Genomic DNA, 11,703 nt, shown 5'->3' on the forward strand with positions numbered 1-11,703 from the left:
TCAACATCAACTTCTCTTCTGTCCTCACTAACAACTTCATCATGTTCTATTCCCTCACCCTCACCAACATCAACTTGTACTTCCTCACCATCAACCTCAACTTCTATTCTGTCCACATCCAACTTTGCACTCTCACCACCTTCATGTTGTACCCCCTCATCTAACTGTTCTTCATGTACATTATATTCAATCATCTGAATGACATAACCTTGAGACACACAATGCACAACATATAAATGCACTCGACCATTTAACCTAGCTAAATTGACCATATGCATAGCTCCTACATCATCACACAATGCTTCTAGCTTACCATCTAATACATGACCACATCCAACCGAATACCACAAGTCCTAAAATTCTACATATCCAAGCGCTTTTATTGCACTCACGACAACGTAGTAACTCCAATAGTCAGGGTCAAAATGCATAGTATCACACTCCCCTTCATACGTCAGACACCCTTCGTTTACCAACTTCCCCCCATGGTGAATAATAACTTCTATGTCACCCTCCATCACACAAAACACACTCTACACCTATAAGTAAATGTAAAACGAAAAAAAAACCACAAATATTAAAACATTGAAAATGACACAAGAAAACGAAGTACAACTATGGGGGACATGGGGACCATAACCAAAATAGGGAAATAATCTTTTTCCAGACAACCCCAACCCCACAATCTAAAAGGCATGGCCACATAACAACAAAATTCACCGAACTTTAAGGAAAAGCACCGAATAACACTGTACAATACAGATACACTAACCTTCCACGAAATTCCACACGAAAACGTTGCGATCCACGTTCAACCACTTCGCGATTCACGTGATAGAAACCCTTACTCCAATGCACAAGCTAATTTATCAATTTCGATCACTAATTGACCAATTTCGAACACTCATTCTCAACTCTGCTTGCCAACACTCAGTCTCACCTTTGTCAAACAATGGTAATCCCAATCTTATTTTTAACACTAACCCTAATTTTAAAACAATTTTAAAATCCCCAAACTTTTAACTTAAGGGACACGTGAACAAATTAATACCACTTCACATGGTTATCTGCACGACACGTCAAGGTTTGGTGCCAGCTGACCAGCACAGGTAACTTAAAACTTAACCCCGTTAACTGCATTTAATGGCAAGGGTCAATTTCTTACAATTTTACAAAATTAGGGACTTAATTGGTACAAAAAATAAATCGGGGACTAATGTGGGACAAAAATGCGAAAATAGGGACTAACGAATGGGTTTAACCTAATTTTTATTTAAAATATTAATTTTTTTTCTTTATGCTAATTTTTTTCATTCTTAATTTTATTTGTTTATGTTGAATTGGACGGAGGTTAATACTCCAAACTCCTCTCTTCTACCAAGGCGTGATTCCAAGCTCTGCTTTCTATCTTCGATCAGTTTCAGCGCGGGGTGACCTGCAAGAAAACACTCTGACGCTCAAGTTAGTGAGTTGCACTCTCAAGGTCTTAATGAAATCTCAGAAAAATCCAGTTTACCTGGTTACCTAGTTCTGTATTTATTGACTCCGTGACTGTCCAGCCCATTAAATGTCATTTAATGTCAGGCATTCTGTGCCTTATTATTCGTCAATCTTACCATTTCCAGCACAATTGGGTCAATATCTCTCGTTAATTAATTATACCCGTTGATTGCTCATAACGTAGCGTGAGACAACCATTACTCACCTTTATAGCACCCTGTTTCGGGACTTGGGTGTTCGGTTACCCTTCACTGAGTTTCAATTGAGCGTATTGCGAAATTTAAATGTAGCGCCGACCCAACTGCACCCGAACGGATGGGGATACATCCAAGCGTTCGTCGTGGTCTGCACCGCACTTGCTTTACCACCAAGTTCGTCAGCGTTCCTATATTTCTTTCACGCTATCCCCAAGGCGAACAAATCTTGGATTTCTCTATCTCTTGTAAAGGGTAAACAGTTGTTTACACTATTTAATTCATCTTATGAAGAGTTTAAAACCATATTCTTCAAGGTGCGATAAAAGAACAGGGTCAGTCCAGCTTTTATCTAAATGATGGTCAACCGAAGTTTCCATTTTATTGGTTCCAATATATTATAGTTATACTAATTTAATGAAAATGTTGTGATTTTAAAAGAAAACAAAATGCTATGTGTCTTTATCGTAACATAACTAAACAATATTTGAATTTTTTATATTATTATAACATTCATAATGATTATAAAAATTTATAAAAAACCTTTTAATAATTATATAATATTTTAATATGTTACTATTCAAATATAAAATCATATATAGAATTAATTAATGAATATATTAATTTAATCAATATATAAAAATGTAGAATAAATATAGCCATTAAAGTGTAACATTTTTCCTTTCAAAATGCACTGTTATGATTTTATAATGGTAATTAATAAAATGATAAATATAAGATGAAAGCATGACTTGGTTATTATTAGGACTTTAAACTTGTATATGGTATGTAGTTGTTTGTTATATACTGAATTTGTTTAGAGATTATTGGAGTTCTGGTTTATTGTTATGTTCAAATTATAATGATAGTTTTCTACTTTTGGTTATCTAGTGTCCAAAATTACCCAACGACAATGATTGTGGATATTACTTGTGTTGATATATGACGAAAATTATCACATACTGTGAAGGAAGAACAATTCCAACTGATGTAAGTTATCTTTATTGTCATAATTCATTTGTAATACAAAATTTAATTGACTAATTTTATATTATTTTTCTTTCTTGCAGTCCTTTTCTAGGTGCAGATGTCAACAATTTCGTGACAATCAAATCATTAAAGTTAGAGAAGATGGGTGTTTACATGTACCTAATACATCTTATATGTTATGTTATAATGATGTACATGCTTATAGGTACAAATAGGATACATATGCTATGATTGTATATATTGTCTTATAAAGTAATGTGATGTCATGACACTAACTAAACGACTTGACAATTATATTTTGCAAATATTATTGTACCAATAGTTTTTATTTATATTAATAAATATTCTTTTTGATACATTTGTTTTTGTGATATTTTACATAATATTTTATATTTTTTGTGTATAATAAAATCAATAAATAGCACATATTTATACGTAATAAAACTAATATTTTATATTTTTTTAAAAAAATATTTTATATTTTTCAAAATTATATTAAAAAATTATTTTTTAAAAAAAAAATAGATCAATAGATAACGTTTATTTAAAAAAGCGCTATCTATTGTTAGTCACCAATAGACATCGCTTCTTTAAATAAGCGCTATCTATTGTCAGACATCAATAGATAACGCTTTTTTTAGAAGATAGCGCTGACATAGATAGCGCTTAAAAAGCGCTATCTATGATTAAAAAAAAAGCGCTATCTATGTACTTTTTTGTAGTAGTGAGGGAACATCCCAAAAAGATAGTTTCGTGAGCGAAGTCATCACTGACTCCCGAAGAGCTAATCAGTCAGCTCGATCAGCTACCCCGAAAGACCTCGTCGCGGGCTCTCATCAGGCTTTTGGGTTCCTAGTATCTATGTACCAGAGTGTTCGGTAAGGTTTCCGTATTTTTCGTTGTAGTTGTCATTTGTTACTTATTGGAACTTTTTCTGTTGTTTTAGATATTTTCGAGAAGAACAAAGCTTTTCTGCTGATGATGTCCTGAAAAAAAGCAGAACTAAAGAAGAGTGGCGCGAAGATTTCTTCTGCACCCATGCAACCAGGTGCTAAGCTCGATTAGCAGAAGGTACCCAAAGCCACTCTTACTGTTAATCCGGCTTTCAAAATTGCTCCTTATTCATCGTCTTCCCTTAATCCGACATTTTCATTTGTAGTGCCAACAACGTGACCATGTCATTTGAAGACTACCCTACCTCTTTTGCTCCAACCATCTTGCTTTGCGTAGAAACTGATAACGGTCTAAAAACAGTTATTTTTATATGTGAAATTGATATTAAAACACACCCTTTATGACTTAGAAGGAGCTTAAAATCATGCAAAACACTAAACTTAGGTCACAAGAGTGTCAAAGATGGTTTTAGAGATATTATGCTTGGTTTTACATTGTTTTGATAGGATTTAATGGGAATTGAAGGATGAAAAGGGAAGTAGGAAGGAGTTGGACTCAAGAAGGGATGAAGAAAGGTGCAAAAGAGGAATCGCTCCCACCGCTCAGCGCCAATTCCAACGCTGAGCGTCAGCATTGTGGAGTTCAATACGGCAGAACGCTTAAGCGCCGGTGCTGAGGGGTGAAAGAAGAACTGTCGCACAACTTAGCACTGAGAACTTTAATTCAATACGGCAGGAGGCTTGAGCGTCAACGTTGAGCGATCCAGTAGAGTGCTGCACCTACCGCTGAGCGGTCAAATCGAGCACTGAACGCTATAGTTGGGCTTGGGCCAAAATTCTGTAATTTTTCATAGCTTATAAATAGACCTTCAGAATTATTCTAGGGTAATCTTTTGACTGAAAAAGACGACATATCACCTTCTACACTCCTTGGAGGCGGAATTTGGATGCTAAGGCTCCAATTCACCAATTCTAGGGTTTACTCTTTCATTCTTTCCATTAAATCCATATAGTTTCACCATGTCAATGGTGAACTAAACCCTTTGTTGTTTGGGAACAATGTAATCTTTGTTAAACTCTCTTATATCGAAATTCCTATTTTATTCATATACTGGTATTATCAATAGTTTGAGTTTTCTTCTTTGTACTTTAAAGCTTGCATTGTTTAACTCATTCAATGTCATGATCTTTGATTTTTTCGATATGGGAACGTACGGAGAAATCTAGAACTGAGAAGAATTCACTTGATTATGCAATACTTCCTAGGAATACGAGTAGGACGGTCAATTGCTTTAAGCTTATGTGATTAATGCATTAGTAATTGCTAGGGAGACTAGGAATAGTAAACTGGTAATTGTGGTAATAAGCTCTTTTCGCCAAGGGACCATGTTTAGAGTAATTTAGAAAGTTGCATGAACATTGATAATAAAGTGGAATATAATAGGAATAATAGATATAGGAGGGTGGATCAGGATGAAATTGTAAACTCCAAAAACTTCATTCATTCATATTCTTATTAGTCAATTGATTCAACTCTTGCATTTGCATGTTTACTTTCGTTTTTGCATTAAACTCTCAAATTATTATTCTTTCAAGTCAGATGCGATCAATTCACATGAACGTATAGGCCACAAAGTCCCTTTGGAAACGATATCTGGACTTATTGTCTATTATTACTTGATACGATCTGGTACACTTGCCAGGGTGTAAACAGAAACCATATAACTTGTTTGTAAAATATTTGTGCCGACCTTACAATGAGCGTTAAAATGTTCTTACAAGACTGAATTCACTCTGTAAAGACTGTTTTTGTCACCTTCTTTCTTTACTTTTGTATAAATTTCTTCTCATTACCAACTTAGATGTTATCAGTATGTAATCTCCAAGAGAACCATAAGGAATTATGCCTGCAAAAACACTTTGATGTCCAAGGCAAGGTATAATAAATGCAGTCAATGTGGTATTAGTGACAAAAACGTATTAATTACCTCATGAATAATGTTATTTATACTAAATACTAGGTTTATAAGCCCTTACCTAGTTGAGCCTAATTTGTAGACGTTTAGTCGAGATCATCACACACTAGTGGAAAAATAGGATTCCATGACACGCTACTATGATAGGTGAAATCCACCTATCATAATACATTGACCGGTAGCAATTTTGTAATAAAATTAAAATATATTATGACATACTTTAAGGAACCTATCATAATAGGTGTAACAATGGAATTTTCGTAATAAAAGATACATATATTATGATAGGTAAAAGACCAACTATCATAATAGTTGGGCGTGGTGGCAAAATTGAAATTATGGGAAAAACATATTATGATAGATATTGAAACATCTAGCATAATAGGCACAAAACCCCTTTCAATCTCGCAGTCTAGTGCACATAATTTCATTTTATCCAATTCGCACAACTTTTCTTCCAACTCGACCCGCAAAGCTTTTCTTTCTCTTCACTATTTCGTAAGTTTGGAATTTGTAAGTTCAACCTTCACAAACCATAAAAATACTCTCATATTGAAATTCGTGTATTGATTCTAACATTATTTGTTCATATTGAAGGTATTTGCATCACCTCTGCATTGAGAAAAAGAATGCTACTATCTATGGATTTCTTGGCCCTGTTATCATTCAAAGTATAGGAAATAAATTAGAGGAGGTGCAAAAGTACTTAACAGAGATGTTTAAAAAAGCTAGTAAAGAGGTCTATTTAGCACCTCACTTGCATAAGTAAGTACACAAATTTTGAATTCTTGGTAACTAATTTAAAAGTTATTTTTAATTAATATTATTGTCACTTGTAGGGGTCATTGACAATTGCTAGCAATTGTTCCGGATCATTCCCTTGTAGTTCTCTTATGTTCCTTGCATAAGAAAGCTAACACATTGTCCATCAAAAATATTTTAGAGGCATAAGTTTTCCTTTCTATTTTGTTTCCTTCTTATATGATTATAATGATATTATGAATGTCTACCTTTTGTAGGTCTTTGGAGTTCATTCAAGGTTTCCGGGTATTCCATCTATATCTAGGAAGAAGATGCAAATAGTGACACCTAATGTAAGAGAAGTTGACCTTTGCTCTGTATTTTATGATTTTTCCATTTTTATGAGGAATTGGCTTGTTGGTTTACCAAAATTGATCAAAGCTACATGGTACAAAGGCTATAGCTAGAGTATAATATGATCTTGTGTGTCCTTAGTTTGACTGAGTCTTGATTATTTGTATTTAATTTGCAGTGTCGATGTCAATTGGGTAGCTATGAGTGTGGGTATTACGTAATGAAGCATATGCACACCATTATTTGTAGAAACATTACTGATTCATGGAATAAGGTATTAAAATACTAACTAAATACTTATCAAATTGTTCATTACAAAATTGTTCTAACTTAATTATTTTATTTGTAGATCTTTAATGATTTATCTCCAATGGAAGCTCCAGAATTGAAGACATTAGAACTAAGTGGGCTTCTTTTTTATTTTAAGTGTTAGGAAATTGTAGAAACTTGACTACAATGTAGGTTAATGTTATATTTGGATTTAATATATGGTTTGATGTACAAATTATGTATTAAATATTATTAGACAATTTAATGTTTGAAATGAATTTCATTATGTTAGTTTTGAAATGAATTTCATTATGTAAATCCAGGTGTATCATAATAAATTCGCATATTATGACTGATAAGTGAAAATCTGTCATAATATACTGGATCTATTACGATAGGTGGCAGAAATAATACGCTGAACCTATTGTTACATAGTTTTCTGCTACATAAAATGCGCAGACCTATTATCTCAGGTTACCCATCATAATAGATCCTTTTTACCTATCATAAAAAGCGATTTTTTCACCAGTGACATATATACATAGTACACTATTTTTTTCATTTTTAGTTCTATTATTTTGTGATTTCTAATTACTTGATCATTTAATAAAATAAAATTTAAAAAATTATATTTTACTTTAATTTTTTTAAAGGTTTAATAATTTTGAAGGTCCCTATTTGTGCAGATTTGTGTCAATTAGGTCCCCATATTTTGAAAGAGCTCAATTGGGTCCCTTTTTATGTAAAATTGAATCAATAAAAACCCTGTCGTTAAATTCTTTGGACGATGTTAAATGTGTTGCATGCTAGCATGGTGAAGTGGCATTTTATAACCATGTGACACATAAAGAGGCCCACATAATGACCAGATGGACGTGGCCAATGAGGCCTTGCCACGTGTCATCCCCTTCCCCACCCAAAATTAGGGTTTCAAATTAGAGGGAAGGGGGAAGGCTTCCTACGCCGTCATGAGCGAGAATTTTGTGCCTGTGCCATTAGCTGCTTTCAAGGAAGGATGAAGGATCGCAATTAAGATTCTAGCTTGAAGGAAGTTGACCCTGTGATTTGATACACTATTTATACGTTTGATTTGCAAGTAATGGAGAACAAAAGAACTCGCAAGTTTTGTTTCTGGTGCGTCAATGGAGAAGACGAAGATATGTGGGTCACTCTTGGGTTAATCTGTAGGCGATTCGTGCGATTGGAGCTGCGTGAGGTGGAAGAAGACGTTCGCAATCTACAGCAGCGACAACATTTAGGGTGTGGTCGGATCTTGGTTATCTGTAGATCTATATGTGGTTTTCTGATTATTGATGGTGAAGAAGATGATCTCGTCGTTGTAGATGGTGCGGCGGCGGTGACGACGCTTGAACTTGGCCTCTGGTTTGCTTGCAAGTCTGATTGTGGTTGTAGGTAGAGGCAAGTAGCGGAGCGATTAGTGGTGGAGAAGAGTGGCGATTCGTGATCTGTAACAGTGACGTATGGTGGACAATTCTATGGTGGAGATTGGACGACATTGTTGCTGGCACGACGACAATTTGGTTGGTGCTTGGGTGAAAATGGTGAAGATTGGTGGTCGCGGCATAACAAGGGATCGCGTTGGGTGGTGGTGCGAGAACGAAGGTCGAGTCGCGATAGCTTGTGATTTCCATGCTGGTGCTGTTACGTGTAGAGCTTGCATCAATAGAGGGCTTCGCGATTTGGATTTTGGGTTCTGTTTTCTGGGAATGATTGGCAGGTTCGGTGAGATGTGAAGGTGATGGAGGTTCAGGAGAAGGGAGAGGACGCTTTGGTGGTTGCGTGTGATGCGTTAGAGAGGGCAGTTGTGTGGCGACTAGGGTTTCTTGGAGAGAAATTAGGGTTTGTCTGGCGATGGTGATGATGATGTGTCAGGGTGGTGATGTGGCAGGGACTTTTTTAAACTTTTTTAAATTAAAAAATCATTTAAGTCCACCTATTTACTATGTGCTTATGAGATGCCACCTCACCTAGCTACCAAGTAACATTTTTAACGCCGTCCACAAAATTTAACGGCATAGACTTTATTGACTCAATTTTTCATAAATAGAGACCCGATTGAACTACTTCAAAATACGATGACCTAATTAACACGAATCTGCATAAATAGGAATCTCCAAATCAATTAAACTTTTTTAAATAATATTATTTAAAAAATAATATATATTTTTTGATAATACAAATTATTCACACTATCATACTAAAGAATTTTTATGTAATGTTTCGTTTTACAAAAAATTGTCAAGAAAAATATTTATCTTTTTTATATTAATTTTAATATAATATTCTTATTGTTGAATTTTTTTATGTAAAACTTAAATTGATATTATTTAATAAAAAAAACTAGCATTAATAATATGTATATAGAAATTGGTATAAGTTTTTTTCCAATTTGCTAACTTTTGCATTTGCTACTTACATTCCTATACCTCTTTTTAGGCATTTGTTTTCATTATAATTTAGACAGTGAAGTTTTAAAATTCTCACGCTTTCAAAGAAATACCATTAAAAATATATTAATATATTTTAAATTATATTTTTAAGAAATATAAAATTTTTAAAAAGCCATTTTTATCATTACATTCTAAAGAAAAGTTGAGGAAAGAAAATATAGTAACCAAGATTTCTTGCTAACACTTAGGGGAAGCTTGATTCCATAGCCCTAAAATATTTTCTTTTGGAGCTGTATATATTTTCTAAATTTTTAATGTACTTACAACTATCATAAAATAACATTTTGACTTAATATGATTAGGGATTATAAATTAATCTATCTCTGGTTCGAACTTTCATTGAATTGAGAATTCAGGTAATATCCAACTTTTTAAATTGATTATGGATAACAATAAATATGTGTATATTTCTTCCACTTTTTGTTCTAAATTAGTAAACTAAGTTTAATTTATTAGATAATTTAACAAATTTATAATAACTTTTATTTGGTTCTTAATTTAATAACTTATTTATAACATACATATTTTATCATTTTCTTAATAATTATTTGATTTTTATTTAATTGTTATAGATAACACTTATTTTTTTACAATTATATTGATGTTGACATTTGATATTAGGAAAAAAAAATTATACGATTTTAACCTTGAATACTTGGTAATATGATGTTTTGTTTTCTATGATTTTTATTTTTTATAAAATATTATTTAATTTAATATTTGCAACATTAAAAAGTGGTTACAAGCGGTGGCACAAAAGACCTTGGTGGAGATGAAAATAAAAAAAAATGTTATATCTATCAAGTATATGGTAGAAATGAAAATGAAATTTTATTATATAAATGATAATGAGATAATAAAGTTTACACCAATTTCAACATATTGTTATTTGTGACATCCCCAAATATACGACATGCATATAATATAGTCTAGACGTCATCATTTAGAATAAAAGAAAGCAGTCAAGAGTAAATTAATGTATAAAGGATTACAGTCATTCTTGAAATAGTTCTGGGAATTTAAAGCTTAGAGTTCTAGAAAGTATCTCAAAATAAATTCAACAAAAGTGTTTCAATAGAACATAAAGAACTAAGAAGGCCCTATGGAATCTATGCAGCATCCTCGTTCTCCTCCAACACATGCTTCAGGGAGGTCTCTCCTTCCTCTGCTCACATCCAAAATGAATGATCATCGCAACAGGGCAACACACACAACATGGCACAACACAATAGACAAACAATTGCAAGGGTGAGCTAATTGTATATATAAAACATGCAGCATATCAAGCAGATAAAACACACATCCTATACATGTTATATTCTAGACTTGACTCGTCCGGACTTAGAATAAAAGTCGAGCTATGGCGGGTCTTGCACCCGTGGTGACTTATGAAGCTTGGGTTCCCCACCCTGTCACACTCACGAGGTCAGTCTGTTCCGCGCCTTGAGGCATACTGGGAGCCCCCAAGACTAAGACCTCCTGCTACTCCTCACCACATGGTTCAATCTCTCTAGATGAGCTTGATTGACCATTGGAGCGTCAAGATGACCCCCAAGACTGAGCTTCCCATACTTTCATTTTAAACACTAAGAATCTCACCGAGAGATTCTACACAGATGGAACTTAGTTTACCACTTGGATCATACTTTCATCACTTTGTAATCATATACTTTTTGCCACAATTAACACATACACAATCTCAACAATATACATTAACTCATTCATCACAAGTTATAAAAGCAACAGTTCCATAATCTATCAATACCAGAATCTTTATAATTTATTTTCAATGCCTACACTCATATACACTGAAAACATGTTTCCTTTAACTCTATTATAATATTATAAATTATTATAACGTCACCAACTATTACTATTTTCTTTTATACATATCATACGTACCTATTAATTTTTCTTTTATATAATTATATTATATTAATAGAATACGTACTCTCTATTACTAATTAATGTATATATATATATATATATATATATATATATATATATATATATATATATATATATATATATATAATATTATTATCATACTTTATGGATCCCGTTATTTTAACACAACTTTTTTGACACAGTTTTGACACACACACGTGTCAAGCTGACATTGGTTTTTATTTTTTATTTTTTTTTTAAATTTGTGAACCAAAATGAATAGAATTTGGAAAATTTTCCATTCCAAATATACCCTTTTGCCTGTTCCATTGCGTTTTGTCTCAGATTTCGTTCTCTCTCTCTCTCTCATTTCGTTCTTCCCTCCCTTGTGGTTGCCCCCTGGTTGGTCTGTGTGACGTTTGGTTTT

The 11,703-nt window shown here is 33.3% G+C and overlaps 1 protein-coding gene across 1 annotated transcript in view; it reads right to left on the reverse strand.

The window, feature by feature from the left end:
* The window catches only part of LOC106773469, a 3,184-nt gene extending 2,906 nt beyond the window's left edge, over window positions 1-278 (reverse strand). Inside the window, exon 1 of the mRNA XM_014660159.1 lies at window positions 59-278. Coding sequence (XP_014515645.1) covers window positions 59-278 — 220 coding nt within the window. The remainder of the gene's footprint in view (window positions 1-58) is intronic.
* Between the last annotated feature and the right edge of the window lie 11,425 nt (window positions 279-11,703).

Source organism: Vigna radiata, chromosome 9, assembly GCF_000741045.1.
Source record: "Vigna radiata var. radiata cultivar VC1973A chromosome 9, Vradiata_ver6, whole genome shotgun sequence".
Lineage (NCBI taxonomy): Eukaryota > Viridiplantae > Streptophyta > Magnoliopsida > Fabales > Fabaceae > Vigna > Vigna radiata.